Source organism: Bemisia tabaci, chromosome 5 (genome assembly GCF_918797505.1).
Source record: "Bemisia tabaci chromosome 5, PGI_BMITA_v3".
NCBI classification, from domain to species: domain Eukaryota; kingdom Metazoa; phylum Arthropoda; class Insecta; order Hemiptera; family Aleyrodidae; genus Bemisia; species Bemisia tabaci.
Window position 1 is genome coordinate 29,167,721 of NC_092797.1, and position 22,536 is coordinate 29,190,256.

General features: G+C 41.4%; 1 protein-coding gene across 2 annotated transcripts in view; it reads right to left on the reverse strand.

Annotated features, from left to right (window-relative positions):
• Window positions 1-22,536, reverse strand: part of LOC109037852 (tRNA dimethylallyltransferase) — an 85,979-nt gene that overhangs the window by 62,499 nt on the left and 944 nt on the right. For both annotated transcript variants that reach the window (XM_019052685.2, XM_019052684.2), the window contains exon 2: window positions 53-190. In XM_019052685.2, coding sequence (XP_018908230.2) covers window positions 53-190 — 138 coding nt within the window. The remainder of the gene's footprint in view (window positions 1-52; window positions 191-22,536) is intronic.

The following is a 22,536-nucleotide window of genomic DNA, read 5'->3' on the forward strand; positions in this document are numbered from 1 at the left end:
GTTAATGTTTCCTTACACAGAGGAGTAAAGCTGAACTTAGTAAAAAACTTACCGTTTTCAGAGCATGGTTCCTGAACTCGACGACAGAGTAGCGTTTCAAGGGACTTAGGAAGTCGATGATGTGGTGTGGGACTAGGTTTCTTTCTTCTGGTGTCACTTTGTTTGTTATGATGTCCAGTTTCTTATAAACCTGGTACAACAAAAAATTTAAAAAGACAATCAGAATAAAATAATAACCTACTAACGGTAACACCACTTGGAAAAAACGGGGAGAGGGAGAGAGAGGGGGGGGAGGGGGGGAGAGAAAGAGAGAGATCTGGGGCTATCGTTTTGGGCGAACGGGGGAGAACGTTTTGGGAAGAGGGAGGGAGTGAGGAATGGTGTGTTTTTGACGAGAGGGATATCATTCTTTTTTAAGCAATCAACTAAAATCGTGGATTCCTTCAGGGCGAGTAAAAGACTGAATTTAATTCATGGAAAATGCATACATGCTTCAATGCAACAAACAATGCTTCAAAATGCTTTAACAATGGACGCAGGACGCCCTTGGACATACTGAATATTGGCTCGCCAAAAACGAAAACGTGCCACATTTTTACCCTCATCGCGTCCCTTCATAAATGCATATACGTCGCTCCTATACAGCGCACTCTAGCGCTTTGCGACACACAAACCCCATATCGACGGTGAAACTACCAAACCACGTATCTCGTTTGCGGTGTTTAAAAATCTACGCTCGCATTTTATTTTTTTGAAGTAGATCAAATCAATATCATTCCTTGAAATTTTCTCCGCACGAAGAGGAAAAATCACAGAAATTTTCAAGACTGGACGTTAAGTAGTTTTTCATTTAAAAAATGAAGTATGACAGGAAGTCTGCGACGTCGCAAACCGAGATACGTGGTTTGGTAGTTTCACCGTCGATATATGTCTATCTTCTCAATGGTTACCAAGCAACATAACATCTAGATGCGGACCTTCACATTTCGAACGGGGGGGGGGGGGGGGGGGCGGAGTGGGCTTCATGTGGCTTCTTCCCCCGGAGAATTTTCGAAATTTTACATCATCTGGTATGCAGTTTGAGTCGATTTCGTCTGGAATTATCAAAAATAAGCGTTATTCCTTCTTTTTTCTTCCACCATCTCTCCCTTCTTTCTTCCTCCTATTTATTTTTATTTGCGGACGCAAGCTCCCTGCCCCCCCCCCCCCCACGCTCTTCCCCCCGGGAAAATCTCTTAATCGACGCCCTCCCACTATCCCTTCATGAAAAGTCCCTACCGCCTTGTATCAAGGGGTACCCAATCCAAAACTGAGGCAGGAATTATGCCCCTCTAGTTTTCTCATCCCTATTTGCCCAAAGCGTACATCCCCTGAGATAACATATATTGTCAAAGAAAAAAAATACAATGATACATTTTCCAAATGGTTTGCGTGTATGGTTGGATAAGAACTTGTGAAGCGATTTCGAATTAGGGAAATTCTTCAGGAGGCATTTCAGAATTTAATTGCAACGGTCGAGTATGAGCGAAAAATTCGATGACGAGCGTGGATCTAATGTTCTGCAGTGGCGTGGCATGAATGATCGATTATCGATATTTCTCCATTTGAAGCTATGGTAAAGAATCGATTATTAAGGCGTGCGCTGCGAACACCCTGTTAATCGATCCTTTTCCATAAGTTTGAATGACAGATCAATCGATATATCGCAGAGCACGCCACACCACTATAACTGGCCAACAGATTTAAGGAAGGCTGCTCGACAACTTGTCTCCAACCCAGTTTTCCCTCTTATGCAGTTTTGCAAGTTAGCTACCTCATCGACCCAGCGGGAGGCTGCCGGCCGGGCAGCTCGCACGGTTTTGAAACCCGGCAAACACGAAACACGTCTGGGGATAATTAAAAAATCGATCCGAAGCATCGGCGAACTTGCAGGACAGCCGAGGGGAACGAGGTGAGACGGAGAAAATGGGGGACGAAAGTATCGCCGCGTTGAGGAGCACCCATACGGTAATACGCTCGGCGAAATGAAGAAGTTGACAGTTATCGGGATTATACTTCTGTTAATTATTCCTTGGCGCCGAGATAAGTTCCCGGGAGCCGGGACGCTCTTGTGCTTCGGGTCGACGATTTATTTACATAGTCTCATGCACAGGAACTCCTTATGATTTCGGCGTTGCCGAATCCCATTGAGTTGTTCCATGAGTTCAAAATTTCGTTTCTTTTCGCATTAACAACACATAACCGAAATGAATCGATTCCTGGTAGAATGGCCTAAGTCCACCATAGACGGATTTAGGGGGGGGGGGGGCGAGCGTGGGGGGCGTATCCACTCCCCCCCCCCCCCCCCATCCGGTCGACTGAAAGAGAGGAGAGAGAACGAGGCGGAAAGAGGAAGAAGACGCTTCACTGGGAAAAAAACACATTGGATCTACAGTCCAGACTCTTAAAAACATCGACAAGAAAAAATACTCTTGATTCAATCAGAATCTAGCTTAAAACAAGAACCAAGCCTCTTAATTTAAACGGATTTCGTTTTGATTCAAGCAAAAATCCGATTGAATCAAGAGTATTTTTTCTTGTCAATGTTTTCAAGAGTCTAGACTCTAGATCCAATGTGTTTTTTTTCCAGTGCAAGAGTTCAAAATTACGTTTCTTTTCGCATTAACAACACACAACTGAAATGAATCGATTCCTGGTAGAGAAGCCTAAGTTCACCATAGACGGATTCAGGGGGAGCCGTGCATGGGGGGCGTAACCCCCCCCCCCCCCTCCCATCCGGTCGACTGAGAGATAGGAGGAAGAAAAAGGCGGTAAGAGGAAGAGGACCTTAGTATTTGATAATTTTTCATGACGAAATTCACTCAAACTGCATACTCGATGCTTGGATTTCGATGTATTTGGAAAATCTTCCTAGGTTTACATAATATCTTCATCTTCAAATTCCCAGACTTTCCCTGATTTTTTCCCTGACTGGTTTTGCTTTTTTCTGACGCCAAAATTTTCTCATTTCCTGACTTTTTCTGACCTTCAAACAAAATTTCTACTCTTTTTATAAATGCGCTGACTTTCGCTAATCTTTAGACAAAATCTCCTTGCTTGGAGATCAAATTATGAAAAAAAACCATTCATAGGTGGTTAAAAGAAGACGAGCCTCAAGAATGACGAAAATGATCACTCGAGCAGATTCACTATTGGATGATCAGTGATATGTTTTAGTGATAGTACCGAGTTTTTCCGGTCATTGGAAATTCCCAGATTTTCCCGATTTTCCAAATTTCCGGCAACCTTGCTGCCGTCACTTAAAAATTTAAGAAAAAAAAACGAGAATTATAAGTTTCGATCCAAATTTTTGGAGGCGGGTCTTAAAGTAATGGCTCCAGTCTTTAAATTAAATAGTGTGACGGAGAGACTGTAAGATCAGATACACTCGAGCATTAGTTCGTAGACCGCAATACGATTACAAATCGGTAATAACTAACTGCGATCACGCATCCACGCTGCCGTGCTAAGGAAGAACGCCGTATGAACATTACAGAGTTGCCAAAATTCCGTCGATAAAATCTCTATTTTTGAGGAAAGTTATAAATGTTTTTCCTAAAAATTGTCAGGAGCTCTAGGTGAAATTGCGAACAAAATTATATAAACAATTGGAAGCAAAATATTCTTATGTTTACCAGGAAATTCGCGTTTTATCAAAAGAAATTTGGCAACGTCTGAAGGCTCATACGGCGTTTCTTCCTAACACGGCAGCACGCGAGTGTTGGTTGAAGTACGCCGTATGAGCCCCCAGACGTTGCCATATATCTCCTTAAATTAATGACGAATTTACCGGGGAAATTGTTAACATTATTCTTAAAAATTTTTAGACTCTATTGCCAGCAATTAAATCTAAAATATGTGAAAATTTCAAGGAAAAATAAGCACGACTTTCCTCAAAAATACTTGTTTTATTCGGAGTAATTTTGGCAACTATCGAATGTTCATACGGCGCTTTTCCTCAGCACGGCAGTACGGACCGTCCGCCCGTTTCGTCCTGTTCCGTTCACCAGGAGTATAACCCCAAGTGACCTCGATACCGCGAAAATCTTGGAATGAAGACCTCGAAACTTCGACAAACCCCAAGAAATCGTGACCACAAGCAACCAGCCGCAGAACTGAGGAAATCTGCGAATACCAACGGGTATACTCGAAAAAAATAAACGTGAGATGGAGTCCACGTTTCGGATGAGTGGAAACTATGCCGCGCCTCGATCTCGACTAATCAACTGACTCCAAATTCATGTGAAAATGGGAGTTTAAGTCCGTTTAAGGGGTAAAAGACGCACTAACTCAGCGTTCTGAAAGAGCCTACAGGGTGTCTACCAAAACTGGCTGGCCGAAAATCATTACTTTTACAATACTTCTTCGGTACATTCCCAACAAAGTCAGTACTTTTGCAATATCTCCATTGAACGAAATCCGAAGAAATGTCAAAAATTTGAATTTCTCGCTCAAATTGAGACAAAAATGACCGAAAAATGAACAAAATTTCGAACCTTTAGCGGAATTTCCGCACTTTTCCAGTACTTCCAGACCCCCCTTAATAGATCGGTGCTATTTCCGGACTTTCCGGTCTTGTAGACACTCTGATCTACTACTCAAAAAGTTGCTCCTTTTTCGAGGAAACTGGCGTTAGTTGGGATGTGGTTAAAATAAAACTACGCGCCATGAAGAAACCTATTATACCTATAATTTTAGCTAAGGTTCAACCCCTATTTTTGACGACACAGCAATATCAATTTGACATCTTGCACGTAATCGAATGCGCTAGCCACTCGCAAACCGAGACCAGTGGCGAGGCGTGAATGATCGATTATCGATATTTCCCCATTTGAAGCTATGGTAAAGAATCGATTATTAAGGTGTTTGTTGCGAACACCCTATTTATCGATACCTTTCCATGGGTTTAAATGACAGATCAAGCGATGTATCGCAAAGCACACCACGCCACTGATCGAGACCTCTAAGTATAGGGAGGACGACAACAGTGCAGAAGTTCGGCAGGCGGGCAGGACACTCCCTTCACTTCGACGTCTCAGAGCTGCCTACGGTTTGGGTCGATTCAACACAAAATTGTGTTGAACAACCAAGTCTTTAAGGCTGACCCAACACAAAAAAGTAACACGAAGTAGCGCAGAGTGACATCAAACACGGACATTCTTAACTGTGTACAATGGCCCACCAAGAGGCTAACCATTTGATTTCTCCCAGTTGAATTGTCACAACTCAAAGTTTGATTCCAAAGAAGGATGAGAGACGGGGACCTCTGATAAACCACTTACCTAGGCAGGGCCGGATTAAGGGGTTGGTCACATGGGCCGCGGCCCATGGCGGCAAAATTAGGGGGCGGCAAATTTTGCAATTTTTTTAAATGCAGGTACAAAAAAGTCAGATTCAGAAAAAAATTACAAACAAGAAAAGATGACAAAATCTCTCATTTCCTGAGAGTTCATTAATTTTTAATTTTGTCGTATTTCGGTGATACAAGAGACTGCGCACCTTTAATTAGTTGAGTTAAGAGAGAAACCAGACATGTAATTTGGCCTGGAGTGGAGCGGCGCAAAGAGAAATGATGACGAGGACTTGAGATGAAAAGGAGAAGCGAGAAGCCCTCGACGCGGCGCGACGGTCGGCATGTAACACATATTAGCGCCTACGAGACTACATGAATACTTCACGCATTGCGTCAAACACAGTACGGTCAACAGCGGTCGGCGCGGCGTGAAACGCACAGTGCCTACAAGACGACATGAATACTTCACGCATTGCGCCAAACACAGTGTGGTCAGCGCGGCACGGCGGCGGAAGTTAAAATTAAACCACATTTATGTTTGTTCTTTCTTAATTTTTTAGTTCATTTCTTACAAATGAAAGGCCATGTCCCTACAGAGATGAGATAGGTTTACGGAACTGAACTTTCGCGCGAAGTTCCGTGAACTTTTGCTAGTAGTGTTGACAGGGCTTACGCACAAAATGTGTCTAACACGATACAAACGCGTCTTATGCACCCTTCTCCCTCCGGCACGTTCACTTGATGGTTTTTATTGATGTTTCAAAATGAATGAGAAGAGGTCGGCAAAATACAGGCGGCCCATGGGCGGGAAGTAGGTAAATCCGGCCATGTACCCAGGGCTGGTAATCGTTCGAGAGTCTTTGAGCGAAACTAAATACCCACCAGGCATTGAGATTCAAGAGTCAAGGCTTCCAAAACGTTTTCTTGTCAAAAATCATTCTCTCCCAACTTTAAGGATATTATCACGTCTATATTGCCTTTGTTTGGTTTTCCGCGGTGGTTCGGAGTACTTTCAGTTTTGAACGAAGGTTTTCAAACGCAATAGGCATGTCAAATGAGGGTCGCTCGATTGAGGCTCGGATCCCAGTCATACCTGCACCCGTCGCTTCGCCTACAAAATAATATCCACCTGCTCCGTTTTCAAAAATCGTCTGAAATGCCACCAAAATTCCTCCCAGGGCTCAATTTTCTCCCACCCATTTTCACACGAAGAAAGCGTTTTGAAATGTTTTGGAGTAGAGTAGATATTAAACAGAAGTTTTTGCTTTTTTTTCTCTCTCTCTTCTTTCTACTTGCGAAACAGTGGAGTTCTCTTTGAATTGTGAATTGAACCGCCATGAGTATACGCTAACAGTTCAGTGCTCCCATACCATGTCCGTCAAAAGTTCCGGAATTTGGAAATTTTTTGTACCCATTTCTCCCACTCAAGGTATGATTGTTCCAAGTTCCGGAAAATGCACAAGATCCTGATTATCCCGGGAATTTAAAAAGTTCCGGAATTGGGAACTAGTTCCGGGAAATGGGAGCACGGCGCTAACTTAAAACATTACAAATGAACCCTTTCCCCTTGTCCACCTCACACATCCAGCTCTATAATATAAAATCATAAGAGTAATGCGTAACGCATAACGCCTGGCCTGAGGCACGAAGCATTCCGGGGGGTTGGACCGCGAAGCGGTCAGGGGGCGTATCACTAAAAATCACATATGCACATATTTATGCCAAAAGGAACTATGTCTCACGTAAACGCTATGCACATAGTTCCTTTTAGCATAAATACGTCCATATCACCTACAGTGCTCGGATGTATTTAGCACTTTCCTGTGAGAGCGTAGGGGTCGGGGAAATGGACCTTTCTCCCGACTCCCACACAGAACCACGTCCTCATGCAAGTCCGCTTCCTCCACGAGACTAGCCGGAGCTTTCGGCGCGCTGCGCTACTCGGGCGAGTAGCGTTTCAACCCACGTTGGTGCACTTTATGAATGAATCGCATCGGAGAGGGGGGCGTCGCCCCCGCCCCCCGTATCGTGTCGCGTCGCTCGTCTGGGCCGGGGCAACGGAAACATCCGCTCGAAGCCCCACCAGCGTTGCCAGATTCCCCGCGAAACCCCTTCGCTTCATAACCAGTCTAATAGGTAGTCTGCCGTGCTAAGAAAGAACGCCGTATGGACCATCAGGCGTTGCCATATTTCCTTTGATAAAAATCGAATTTCCTTGTAAACGTATGAATATTTTCCCTCCAATTTTTCAGATAATTTTGTTCGCAATTTCACCCGAAGTCCCTGAAAATTTCAAGAAAAATATCCATATCTTTCCTCAAAAATAAACGTTTTATTGAAGGAAATTTGGCAACTCTCGAATGTTCATACGGCGTTCTTCCTTAGCACGGCAGTAGTGCTGATTTTTCCAGAAACGCACGGCAGCGTTGAGCCGCGTGAAGGTGCTCCAAAGTGGGGGCGTTGTTTTTTTACTGCGGTCCCGTGTGAGATTTCGCTTATACGCGGGAAGTACGGCAACGGTGGGAAACGGAGCGAGCTTACTATATGCAAGTTGCAGTTACGCCTGACGCCCATCGACCACCGCGTGGCACACCGCGACCGGGACCGGCCGCGGCACCGGCCATGTCATAATTACTATTGTCCGCCCGCTCTCCAACGGAGTCGGGTACCCACGGGCATAGGTCGAGTCCGCATGCTACGGAATCCAGTTTTGATGGTTGAATCCTCAAGACACGCGAAATTTCCAAGTCTTCATCATGTCCTATATGCATCAGCAGTCTCGAGAAAAAGGGTCGTTACTGACATTTGGACTACATTTTGCAATTTGGAACTATAAATTCTAGCCCGGTTTAGAAACAACGTATGTGCCATAAGTTTCTCTGTGCACATGAGTGTTTTTCCCAGAAAAGCCAGAATTCATAGTTCCAAATTGCAAAATGCAGTCCATTTAGTCTTTAGGGGCAGCTCCTAAAATGCTTAACGCTGAAATCCGGATTTTTCTACCCCGCCCCCCCCCCAACGCTTTGATGATGGTGATCCCTATCCTTTAACACGTGAAAACAAAGTAACGCAAAGGTATCCTCGACTCCCCCCCCCCCCCGAGCATTACGTATTTTGGCCCCTGTTAATTTTCGATATGCTCACAAGGAAGGCTGCAGACTGTCCCAGCCAGGGTTTTAAACAGTCAGACTACAGGAGAGTGTTCTGGGGATCTAAATCATACTTCATTTTGTCTGTTAGTAATAGGTTCCCCCTGCAGTTCCTCTACAGTTGCCCCTTCGGAGCTACATTCGGTTCTCCCTGATTTTTTTGGAGAACTGTCGTTTTTCTGATTTTTGTCAACGGTTATAAACTAAAACGCATGGAAAGGAAAATTGTTGCGTCTCTCCCCTTACCCCCATAATATACACCACCAATTTATCCGTGACCCCTGAAAAATCGAAATTTCAAGCGAAAGGGAACCTCCGGGGAAACAATTTTGAATTTATCCAAAACAAAGGCCCGGAGAAAAAATGCTCGTTACCTTTTCTCGGGATTATTACACATACACGTTTCCTGAATATTTTCCCTTTGATTTTTCGGTCAATTTTGCTCGCGATTTACTCTAAACTATCTGAAAATGTCAAGGAAAAATAAGCATAAATTTCTTCGAGAATACCTGTTTTATTCGGAGAAATTTGGCAACTCTCGAATGTTCATACGGAGTTTTTCCTTAGCACTCAGTATAGTCCAAGTATCAAGACCCGAAATCTGCCCATTCGAACGGGCGATGATGCTCACTCGAATTTGATAATATTAGAAAGTGGTATTTTGCCGTGCTGAGGAAGAACGCCGTATGAGCCTCCAGGCGCTGCCAAATTCCTCCTGGCAAATCACTAATTTTCAAGAAAATTTTTGAATATTTTTCTACCACTTTCTCAGATAATTTAGTTTGTAATTTGATCTAAAACTTCTGCAAATTTCAAGGGAAAATATTCATAATTTTCCTCAAAAATGAACTTTTAGTCGAAGGAAATTTGGCAACTCTCAAATGTTCATACGGCGTTCTTCCTTAGCACGACGGTATTGTGAGGAAGAAATTAACACCCTTTTCCTCGGTGTTGCTCTTCTATACCGTCTATATTGAGTGAAATAGACTTCCCTCGAGAGTTCAGGACTCGAACGCGTAGTGTGATCAAAGCTCGGAGATGGATCTATTTTAGTCCTTACTATGAGTAGATATCTCACGTTATACACTTTGAGTGAAATAGACACCAACTTTTATAACGCAGTGGAGCTATGGGCAATCTCACGGGGTGCATTAACCCTCTTGAAAACTACGGGCCTTCTATATACGGCCGAACCGCACTTTTTCACGGAGCTTGATTATCGGATTTCTATCTCTTGATGGAGGAATGTTGCCTGCAAAAACTCTTCCCTCTAGGAAACTCTGCTTCCTATGGCTTCCTTGTAAACTGATAGAGGGGGAGGGGGTATTTGCTCCTTCTAATCCTCCGTGCTTAAACCGTCTAGATCATGTTTTATGCGAAGGAAAGTGGCTAAAGTTGCAGTGATAGATCACTCAAGTTCCCGATTCTATCAGTATCGAAATGAACATGTACCGGGCCGTGATGAGACTCAAAAGGTTTTTAATTGTAATTCAACCTAAAAACTGCATGAAACTGGACATTTTTTGAACAGCGGGAGAAAAATAAATCAAGGCAGCATACTGTGAAAAATGAAAAATGACAGAATGAGGCAACGTAAAAATGGACTGATTGTGAGTTAAGCAGAAAGGAACTAACCCATATTTTGGAAAAAATTGAGTTATGAGTGGTTTTGAACTCAACCACTGCTCTACTATCTATCGCCAAAAATTCAAAGTTCTTGTTGGAGCCAATTTTGCAGAAATTGAACTTGAAGTTTATCTTTTACATTGAGTCTTATGCAGGAGCTAAACTTAAAACCTCTTTTTCGCGGTTCGATCCCGATGTGGCTTGGTTCCTTTCTGTTTAACTCCGTCCAAATATAGCTAAAGGTCATAGTTTTAAATTAAAATCGTTCCAGTGAATTGTGACCAAGAACCAAATCCGATTTGCCAAATTAGTGTAGTACATGATTTAAGAAAACTCAATGAGTGTAAAACTCGTGAATCATTGCTGCCCTAGGCTTGAGGACGTCATATGATTTCACTTCTTGGGGTGCAAAATTAACCATTTTTTAGTTTTTTCACTTTCGTTTTTTTATTTCTAAGCTACTACATTAATTGAATAAACTTTTGAAACACATCCAAAATCATACACTCTCTCAAATACTACTCATTTTGCGCGTGCACGCACGTGTCCAAACTGCAACGCGTTTACTGTGCGCGTGTTAAGTTTATTGCACCGGCATTAACGATTCTGACTTCTTCGCGTTCATGTCCCGTTTTCTGCATGACGGAGTTTACGAGCTGTACCGGAGCGTTTTGTTATTATGAAGTCATTACAATGCAGCAGCCCCCCCCCTTGTATACCTTCCTCGACGCCAGACTTACATTAGAACCTACAATATTTTCAGCCCTTTGAATAAAAAAATGTTCGTATGATTAATCCTAAAAAAAATGTTTCTCCTAGCAGGTCAAAGGAGGGTCGTACTAACGTCTCAAATTTCCTCGATTTCAGAGATCTTTACGATCTTCCAAAATAATTCACCTGTATGTCTTTTATATAGCCTTTTACGGGAGTGTGCCACTAAAGAGGGTGAGGATCGAAGGATCACAAGACATGCTCACTCATTAAAAGTTAATGCAGGACACGTTGGGATTTTTGAAAATTTCTAAAACCAACTCGTATAAGAGTATACATGTGTTAGCATTTACTATTTGTATCATAACTGAGAAAATTCATACTTCCTGCTCATATAAATGAATGGAAAAAAATCTTTGTAAAAACAAAGCTACCTCCAGAAACAAAATTTTCGTTGAACAAGAAGCTTCTTATAACTGGACGGCATATTGCGATTAGGACTACAATTTCTAGCTCAGTTTAATGACAACGTATGTGCCATTCGTTCTTGTGTTCACATGACTGTTTTTACAGATAGGTCAGATATTGTAGTCCAATTATACTCTTTGACCTTTACAGAAATAAGCCTTCTTTCTCTAATGTATGCACTTCCTCCTTGTCTTTAAATACCTGCCAAAAACAAGGCAGCACACTACGAAAATTATTTGTATGATAAACGCGCTAAAGTTAAATCGTTACCCACAACGATTCGACAGATTTTAGTTTTTTGGCAAGCGGGAAATATGAATTTATACCAGCTTGAGAAAAACTAATATCTGGCTAACGATCAGTTGAAATTGAAAAGTTTCAAAGCATCCACCGTGTCACAGTGAAATTATAATGGGCGCATACATTTTTTATTGCTTGGTTTCTTACCCTGTCAGAAGTCAGATGAATAATTTCTTTGGGGGGGGGGGGGGGGGGATTTGATGAGACCTGCTTAGCGCATATAATCTTCGTAGCTCAGTGCTCACTATTTTTTTGTGTGAATTCTTCTCCAATACATGCACATACATGCCCTTTAATAACTTCCGTGCGCTTCCTGTTTCCTAACCGCAACCCCCGACAATTCCACCTGACCCGGAGTTCTTCCGGCAAAGTGAACCTTCCGATTTCCTGTCAGATGCTATAAATTGGACGTATTTAAATCAAAAGAAACTATATCCATTCCGGCATGAGCCCTGAAATCCCTTGGAATACATGCATGACAGCGCTCATTTTACACTGGATCTAGTTCCTTTTGATTTAAATACGTCTATTTCGAGATCTGGCAGATCGTCCTCTATGTCTTCTACCGGAGAGGATCCACTTTCAAACCTTTATTGGCACTTTTTGCACATGCTCAGACAACAGCGGCAATTCTTGAAAGTTGGCAACACTATTTTTCCTCCATTTAAATTTATGTAAAACAATCGATTCTTGGTGAGGCAGCTTGCGCCTCACCTAAAATCGATATTTTCAAGGGAATTAAATGGAGGAAATATAGTGTTGCCAACTTGTAAACTCGTCACTGTCATACAAGGCAAGCTACTTTGTGCAAATATGAGGTGCAATTTTTTCTTTTTGACGTCAATGTTTTCACACATCGTTTCGTGTATAAACAAGCCCTTCCTTAAAATTTCTTATCTTTGCCGGATATTCCTATTTTTGCCTTACGAATGCCAAACGTACTGAAGAGAAAAGGAGTTAGGGTTGTCTGCGGTTCCTACCTTTGCAAACGGGTTTTTTTTCAATAAATCCATTCCAGCCGCGGCCAAATTGTCAAAATTTAGTTTTGTGACAAATAAAATTTTTCGAATAATATTTTCTCGGTTGAGACTGTAATGTTGAAAAATTCAAATTTACGCAGGCTGCCCTTAATAACCCTCGGGAAGCCACAGTTTCACACTTTCACACGATTTTCACGGGGGCTCGGTACGTTTGCCAGAGGGTATTGCCCGCGTGGGCCGGTTGGGCGATAAGAAACATGCATGAAAATAACTTAGGAAGGTAAAGTAAAGAGAGAGAAAAAAAGATAAAAAAAGGAAGGATGAAAGCAAACACACTGCCTGGATCACGAATTACGAACTGAATGATAAGAAAGGTACTTCTCATGTATTTTTTTTAAACTTTTACTTTAGAACTTATGTACACGCCGCCGATAGGGAGTTGGTGAGCAGGCCGATGGATCATTGTTAAGTGTATTTTTCAACTTTTTAGGTATCTAATCCAGAGCAGGTTAAAAAAAATTCAATGCATTTTGCGTAATTAGGGGGAACCAAGGAGGTCTCCCCCCCCCCCCCCCCGCAAAAGTGAAAAGTCAATTAAGCCCGCGCCCATGTCCCAGAAAATTCGCGTAATCTTGTACACGCGCGAAAAAAAGCGCATTACCTTCGCCCATCGCGGATGTTAGAATTAAGATGCCCTGCTGCAGCCTAATTGCTGCAACTTTAACTGGCTTTGTCGGCAAGATAAGAAGAGACATACACTGCACTGTGTAATACATCCATTTTCAATTCTTGTCGTGCCGATATTTGCAACAATCAGCCTGATTGTTCAGCCTGCTGCTGATCCGCAAAGTTAAATAAACGTGTAACTTTGCAGAGCAGGTAATTTTGCTTATAAAAATCGCAATGGGTGCGAGGCGTTGCAGTTTTTTCTTCTTTTACGCGAGAAGATGAGAGCTCGTTCGTGAAAAAGTTCAAAAAGTTAAAACATCTATCCGATCAATGATTAGTCCAAATCGCTTTCCAGTGCGGGGGAAAAGTTACTGAGTTAGTCGGTAGTTAGTGAGTTTTTTATAAAATTTCAAAAGGAAAACTGGATAAGTAAGACTGGTTGGTCCTAATTAATTGGGTTCGTTTCGACTGGGCGACTATATACTAACCCCTTCGCGGTCACGCGCGCAGTATTATACAAAACTGAAGGCGTTTTAAGCCGAAAAGGAGATTTTCTGAGGATCCAGAGGGGCGGTATCTTGACAAGGGAAATTTTTCGTTCCGGCACAGATGCGGTCAAAAAACCATGCTGCAGTCGCTTAGTTTTTTATTCCTTACGCATAAATCTCAGTGTGCATTTAGCAGCAGCGTTGCCGCAAAACGACAAATGCTTAAAACTGTGGAATTAAATTTTATCAGTCCAAAATTTTCTAATTTTACCCAGGTAAATTTAGAATGGGGAGGGGGAGGGGATTAATATTCCAATGCATCTGCCTGAACTCAGTACTTTCCCTCTTCAGTCTTGTAGTGATAAGCATTCGAGTTCAACATTTTAGACTCTAATTGAGATTTTTGTGAACTTTTTGGCCTCACTGTCTCCGCAAAATGAAATGGACCCAGCACTATTTTACCACCTTGATAAAATATTTTACCAAATGGTTGGATCATCCTGCGGCACTTTAGGTCTAGTGAACCACTGGACAGGATAAAACAATTACGCATCAAAACACAAGTTTCCGGATGAAAATATATCATACTGCACGATACGAACGTCAACCATTTTCGAATGAGACTCATAAAAAAGAAATTAGTGTTTCCTTTAAAGTTCGTCAATTCTGACTTCTATAGATTGAGGAAAATCTCTGACTGTTTCCGGTTTTCGGGTAGCTTAAGATAGCGGTTTCAGGTTTTTCAGACTGCTGGGAAAATAAATAATGAAATATGAAAACAGGCGAAGGATGGGAAAGCACTGAACGAGGAAGTGCACATGGACCTCCTCTGCAAGAGAGTCCACGCGATTTGTAATCTCAGCGTGAGACCTGAAACCTTAGCGAATATGAGTGGTCGATGTTACCATTTTTCAGCCAAAACTCCAAATTTAAACTTAACACAGTTATGCCCCTAGTATGTAATTCTTTACTTAACGTCGATTAAGAGTAAAAAAAAGTTCGCTGATGAAGCTGCGAGAACGCAACGTAATACATTTCGAGTGACTTGAACGCAGTTGAAGCGCCGGACGCGCTATCTGGTTACATTTCCCGATGCGTGTGGGAACGCGCGAGAGAAGCAACCAGATTTTCCGGGAAAAAACTAGCGCACGCGGAAAAATAGGACACCCGAGCCGACGGAAAAGCGGAGGCCAGCTAAGGGGCGCGATCTATCGAAACTGAGCCGTCCCGTTGCTGAATTGCACCTTCCTAAGTTCGCACAAATAACTGAACTCATATTAACATCGATTACTCGCAACATTTTTATCTAGTTGAGTCTAGTGCTGACAGCGGTAAAATTTCTCTAGATGAGGTAAAATGCAAAACAAGGAGGAAGCTCTGATTGTGAGAAAGGGGGGGGGGGGGGTTGAGAGGTGTCCCATTCTAGACACCCCTTTCCTTCTCTCTTCATCTAGGATATTGTTACAATTTGATGAATCAGTAATGCTTTTTCCCAATGCCCTGTCGAAAATGCACGTAATATTTCTGTATTCTTCGAATGAAATTCCCGGAAACGGTGTGATGCTACACAATTTTACTGGTGAAATACCCACGCCTGCAGTCTAATTAGCGACGTATTTAGTGCTGTCATGTGTGTATTGACCCGCTGGGTTGTTATGAGGCGAAAATCTCGGAGAAATTTTTTTAGTGGAATTGTACAGAATTCAGGTAGCGCCTGAGCAGCTATGTAAACATGATTCTCGAAACTTTTGGAACTGGTGCTAATGTAAATGCGTGTTTCTTTCCACAGCGCAGCTGTGGCGACGGTATACAACATATTCAACCGTGAAAGGATACTAAGGTACAAGTGTGTCAGTTACGGTTGTTCTGTAGCTACAACCGGAAACTACTTGTGACACCCGCGATACCAGCGGTGAAAGTCCAGAAAGTTGTTTTTACTTGGCATCTCGAGGTTTTAATTCAGTTTTCAAGTTTCACTGAAATGTATCAGTGGCTACCAACACCAGGAGCCAACAGTGAAATTTTTGAACATTATCTATACGAAGTATCTCAGGGCTCTATATAAATTCGAAAATTTATCTCTCTCCATGGCTGCCTGCGCCAAATATCAGCGGTAAAGGTTTGGAGAGTCATTTTCATCAAGTATCTCGGTGTTCTCAGTAAAATCTACGGTTGTGCCGAAATTCATTATTGCCGCGGCTGCCACCACCACGCCAATAATTACTGAAATTCGACGGTGGTGCGGTCGGAATCGCTCAGGAAAAATTTAAAGTTAAATTATTTTAATTACTGACTTGCACGTCACTTTTAGTGCTACTTGTAAGTTAATTACTGAAATATTATCTTTGTTTGTAAGACACGAGAAGGATAAAACGAGCTAAATTGGATGACGTGATGGGCTGGTTTAATCTTCAGGTAAATACAGATCAGAGAGGGGAAAAATAAAGAGTATTTACTTTTGGTATTCCGAACAGCAAAAATATGGTAGATTTTACCATACTCTGGCGAAGTGATGCGAGTATGACATTAAACGCCAGCCTCTGTGGTATAGAGAACGTATCATATCATGGTATGTATCACTAGAGTTCTGGTAAACACTACTATATATATAATTCGGTTATTTTATGTACTATCACTATGCAAAACTGTCGAGTAGACTTACAGTACATGTTACCATACTTTTTTCCAGTGTATTTGAAACATGGTGCATGCGCCAGATGGCTAAAAAAATTAATTTTTGTATTTTAAAAAATTAATTTTTGTATTTTAAAAAATTAATTTTTGTATTTTAAAAATTTAATTGTTGTATTTTAAAAATTTAATTTTTTTACTTTAAAAATTTAATTTTATACTTTAAATTTTTTTCCTTTAAAACTTTAATTTCTTTACTTTAAAAATTTAATTTTTTTATTTTAAAAATTTAATTTTTTTATTTTAAAATTTTAATTTTTATTTCAAAAATGTATTTTTTTATTTTAAACATTTAATTTAAAAAAAAAATTACCTCCAATAATTATAGAAACTAGCAAAACTGAAATTACCAAAAAACAACCACAAAGTCCAAACTATCCGCTTCGTGGTCCAACCCCTCCGAATAATTCAAGCCCCTCCGAAGCGCTTCGCGCCTCAGGCATTAGGCGTTACTCTTATGATTTTATATTACAGAGAAAGATAAGCGTACAAAATTCGCCAAAAAATGAGTTAGACAGTCCAAAGTTCACCGTATTCTTTTGAAAATCCTTATTCTTTTCACCAAGCTTCTATGGGCACCGGACCCTAAATTGGTAACTGAGGTCGCCGCCACTTGTAAGGTCGCAGCTCATCATGCGACGCGCAGAGGTGAAAGAACGCGATTAAACGTCGAAAATACGGATTATACGGCGAGGTCACGACTCAGAGGTTCATGGCATACTTGAAACGAGAAGGAATTTTCTGCCCGACGTGGTTAGTACATTCAAAAGTTTCATCAGCACACGGCGTCGGCATTACCCACCTATAAAAAGTAGTATGGTAAGTATGATCAGGAAAATATCAGAATTATGCAAAGAAGCCGCGCCCGCAAAAAATATTTTGAAAGGGAAACCAACGAAAAGAATAGGTCACTGGACGAATAATACTTTCATTGATTCTTCTCGACTTATGACGTGATATCTCCGACCGCCAACTCCCAAGAAAGTTTCCGTCTTGTATTCTACAGGATACTTCAAGAAAGAAAAAAGAAGAGGCTGTCTTTGGACTACTGCATTATGGCTGAAATTCTCGCAGGGTTTGAACTGAGGGTAGGTTCAGGATGATCTCATCCTTCGTATCTTTTTCAGACGTTAACGTTGAAAACAAATTATTGGTGATCGTACAGGGCTTTTTTCTCGGTTATTTCAGGTCGAGCTACGTCGGAAACCGTGACAGTGAATAGGAATATGGCTACCAGGGGATCCGAATTTCATCGTCCTAATTTTGAAAGCTGTGGTTCTGTGGATGTTTGTTGACCCCCTCACCCTTGTAACGCACCCATGACGCAGCTATACACCCCTCATTTAAATTACGTAACGCTGGCCCCCCAAATTTTCAAAGAATCCTAAAAAATGTTCAATTCTTGGGACTCTTTTTTTCAAAGTTACTGTTTCTCCTGGCTCAAAATTGTTACGTATAACGCCGTCACCCCCCCCCCCCCCCCCCCCAATTCGTTGCGTAATACTTGAGCGGCCCCTAAAAAGGTCCCTTTAGCAGAATACCCTGATGCTTCAATGCTGACCAAAAAAAAAATAAAAAAATTAAAAAATTAAAAAGGGAATGATAAAAATGATCAGGGTACATGATCAACGGTGCATGCGACTTTTAAAAAAAAGCACGATCTTCTCGCATCTCACTCCTCGTGAATTCAACGAGAATTTTCATTAGTGTGAAAACCCGCTGATGGGGCTGATTGTGAGCCTCGCCTGAAGTGGGTCAGTCGGGATGTAAGCGCTTGGATGTGGGGGATCGTAAACGAGTTGGGATGACATCTATTTGCCGAGCGTGAGTGAGGATAATTACGGCGAGGCGAAGTGGCCGCAGTCACAGCTGTGTTTACCATTTCCCGCCTGGCAGGGGCTAACGAATCTCTGGAAAATCTCCGGCTAATAAGAGGCTCCCTCCTAAAATGACCTCAAAAACGGTTATTTGCGCCTGAATGCCAGTCAAAGTAGACTAGATATCTACCGACCTGCGTGCACGGGTGCGGAGTCCCGTACAACTATACAATGAGTACATGGTGCCCCAAGATTAAACCGCTAGGTTACAGAGGCGTGTTATATGGGTCAAAATAAGACCATTTCCTTTCGAAAGCCCCCCCCCCCCCCGAAAATACCCCCAGTTAAAGCTGAGGCCCCAAAAATAAATTGAATAATTATCTCTTTTTCTGCATTTTTAAGATAGCTCATGATTATTACCACATTCCCATACTTTTCAGGGTTGAACTCATCCATGGCCTTGAAAATATAGAAATATCAAGTAAACTGGAGATTTCAAGGGGTCCCAAGAGAGACAGCGAAACCTAGTTTTTTACTCTGAAAAATCCAAGACCCCCCCCCCCCCACCGAATTCTCCCTTTAACTTGAAATTTCGATACTTTGAAGGTCAGAGATGAATGTAGCGCTAAGAAGTATGGAGTAGTGCCATTTTTTATGAATTTTAGCCCATGAACGTCGCCAAAATTCAGAAAAACCGATGACTTTTCGCAACAATTTAGGGCTGTGGCTTCAACTGGGGGGCACTTTTGGAAGATACTTCAGAGAGGGTGAAAATGTCTCATTTTGACTCATAGAACACGTTTTGGCAGTCTCTGACGCAGTGGCGGTTCTTGAGAGTTGGCAACATACTGTTGTTCCTCCGATTAACTGTATGTAAAAAAATCGAATCTTGATGAGACAGCTTTCCTCACCTAGACTTGATCTCCCGGGTAGATATCCTTTCGGCCACACCTTTGTCACAGAAATACAAAATGTTCCGCACTTTGAACGATGAACCACTGAAAAGCTGGAAAAATTGCGCATCTTAGTCAGGGGTGAACTAGCCCACAGGGTCATTTCCCTGAGCGCCTTCGTTTTGAAGTGGCCCTGCGCTCTCAGGTCCTTATTTTGTGGCAGGGAGAGTTTTATATAAAAGGGGAGTCAAAAATTCTCAAAATATGCAAAATGTGTCTGGAGAGACCCTCAGATCCCTTCTTATGAGGGAGATGACTGATGAGATGGCCCCTCAAAACCCCTGCACCGCGCCCTCTCGGAGAGGAAGTCTGCCCCTGATCACAAGGCATGCTTCTCGATTCCAATACTTTTTTTCTTTTTTTCTGTTGTTTTATGGCTTTGTGCTGAGCACCTGCAGCCAAACAGTCCAATATTTAATGATTTACAGAAATAATCTTAAAATTGAAAATTCAACGAGTTCGCTGCTTGAGCGTTCATTCTCTTTGTAAAAAAAAACCAAAATTTAGAAAGAGTGGCCCTTCTCGTAAGATTCTGACACCGATGTGCCATCCTTGTGGACCTATCTATGCTGTCATGCTAAGTAAGAACGCCATATGAACCTTCAGGCGTTGCCAAATTTCCTTTGAAAAATTGCAAATTTACTGGGGGAAATGAGAATATTTTTCTTCAAATTTTTCGGACAATATTGTATACGCTCTAATCCAGAGTATCTGAAAATTTCAAGGTAAAATATGCATAGCTTTCTTCCAAAATGAACATTTTATCAGGGGCAACTTGGCAACTTTCGAATGTTCATACGACGTTTTTCCTTAGCACGGCAGGATGGCGAAGTGACTCTGCCCTACTCGCACAGGTCATCAGGGGGGGGGGGGGGGGGGGTCGCAGGGGATCATGAGATAGTATTTTTGAAAGGGAGGGGGAGTTATTAAGTCGATTCTAAACTGAAGGGTGCTAATTTCAGTTTGAACTTACCGCACTTTTTGATTTTTATGCAAACATTGCGAAAGTCATGTACTTGTCAGATAACGTCTCTTCAAGGCTCATCGCACATCAGGAGTGATTGAAAGCACAGATGGATATCGACGGTGTAAGTCGGCAATCACATAACTCGTTTGCGGTGTCTGAAAATCTCCGCCTCTATGTTATTTTTTTAAAGGAGAACAAATTGACATCATTCCTTGAAGTTTATGCAGAATTTTCTTTGCACAGAGAAGAAAAATCACGGCAGTTTTAAAGAATTGCCGTCGAGTAGTTTTCCGTTTAAAAAATAAAGTATGACAGGAAGTCTACGACGTCGCAAACCGAGTTATGTGATTGCCGACTTACACCTTCGATATGCGAGATCCAAGGCCAAATCGATTCAACGTGAAGTTCATTTAAATAAAAATAGAGGCAGTTCAAGATTTTTCTAGATTTGTAAAATGTAACTTTGGACACAAGAAAATTGGCAATTGTTAAATTCAATAATCGATGTGCCATCAGAAATATGTATCACATAAATATCGTCATTTTCCAAAACATTTTTTTTCTAGGACATACATAAAAAAGAAAAAAATGTATTGCAGGAATTGAACATTCAGGACAGGATGCGCAAAGATTAGGTTTACATCCACCGGAGTGTCCGCGTTTGGAATATTACTTGAAAATTTTGATTTTTTAGAATTAGATCCTAGATTCCAAAGTTCAAAGCCTTTCATAAACCTTTACAAGTCTTCCAACTAATCTCATAGTTAAATGAAATACTTTCAAACTAAATTTAAAACAAAAACAAAAAGGCAACATAAAAATAAAATAAAAAATTGTAATAATACGCGTTGCAGGTAACCGTCACTGGTACCTAATATCTTATATTTTTTCAATTAGCAGACCTCAACTCTACACACTTTCTCTTCTTGTAAGAATAAAGATCCAGTGTCACCCATGGATAATAAACACTTAGGTGAGAATAGTAGAGAAGTAAAAAATATTAATGATTGAGACAATGTAAGCATGACAACTGAACTTTGCTTCATTTGTTGACTTTGTTAGATGAAAGCTATGTATCAATGAGAGAGCATTTCCAAGAAATACAGAACTGATCTGAATAGTATATTGGAGTTTTTTAGCCAACGTGCATTGAAAATTCAGTATAAATCTGAAAATCTCAATACAGAGGGAAAAAGCTCATATGCGCACAATTTTCCCTCAAAGAGATATGCTGTTTGGTGCAACACTAGTTACAATTATTCAGGAAGGCAACTGCAGATGTGTTTGGATGTGTCTTGTTGGACCAATCCTCAGTGCGGCGCAGCCTCCTGAATTTCCTGCTACCTGAATGGTCGTAACTAGTGTTGCAACAAACAGCATATCTTCTGAGGGAAAATGGTGCTCCTATGAGCTTTTTCCCTCTGTATTGAGGTTATTAGCTTTATGCTGAATTTTTAACGCACGTTGGCTAAAAAACTCCAACATACTGTCTAACTATCTAACGACACATGCGTCCACCGCAATCAGTTTGTGATCTGAATAGAGTCAGCTATACATCCACCGAGAGATGCAGATCCCCAAGCCTACAGCGGTAGATACGGAGACATCTATTAAAAACTCTGCTGCTAAAGCAGGATTTGTAACCTACGGACGGTCCTAACTGATTGGTCATGATCGAATATCAACGCCACTGTGCACCATGCTATAGTAGCTGATAGGACTGAGTGGAGTTAAACAAAATAAGAGTATTCTTTGGTGGCTAGAATTCAACATCAGTTGTTGATATCTACTACATGCATCTTTTTTGCTTGAAAAATCAAGTTTTCTGATTGGTTTAAACAATTTTCTTTAAACTCGATTGTTCAGCACTGTACTCAAATTATGCTCATCTATAAATCATCCATCACCGATCCATCGTGTGGAAACCAAATCCCGAGTTGAAAATATTTTTATGTTAAATGCGCTGTGGATTAAATTTGCCCATTCATTTCCGGGATAGGAGGAAGTAAAAACTCACCTTGCAGAAAAAATTTAACAGGATTAGTCTGATTACCTCCCTAGTTTAAAAATAAAGTTTGTTGGAAAGTCTGGGATGCAACAAATTGAGAGTTTATCATTTCTGTTTATCATTGTGTACCTGACAGCCTTCCACTCATAGCGCGCAAATAGATTTAGTATCCTTGTAATGAGTATCTTAGTCTTAGCTAGTATTTGGAGGTGAGAATTATTCATGCACTTCAGCATAACTGAGGATAAGACTAACCTAAAATTGGGTGGCATCACTGTGGTAGAATCATATCCTCTCTTATACTTATATTCTTCAGATCAAATCAACACATTTTGTTAAACTTGCTGAACAAACCAGAGTTTAACTCAATACAGACG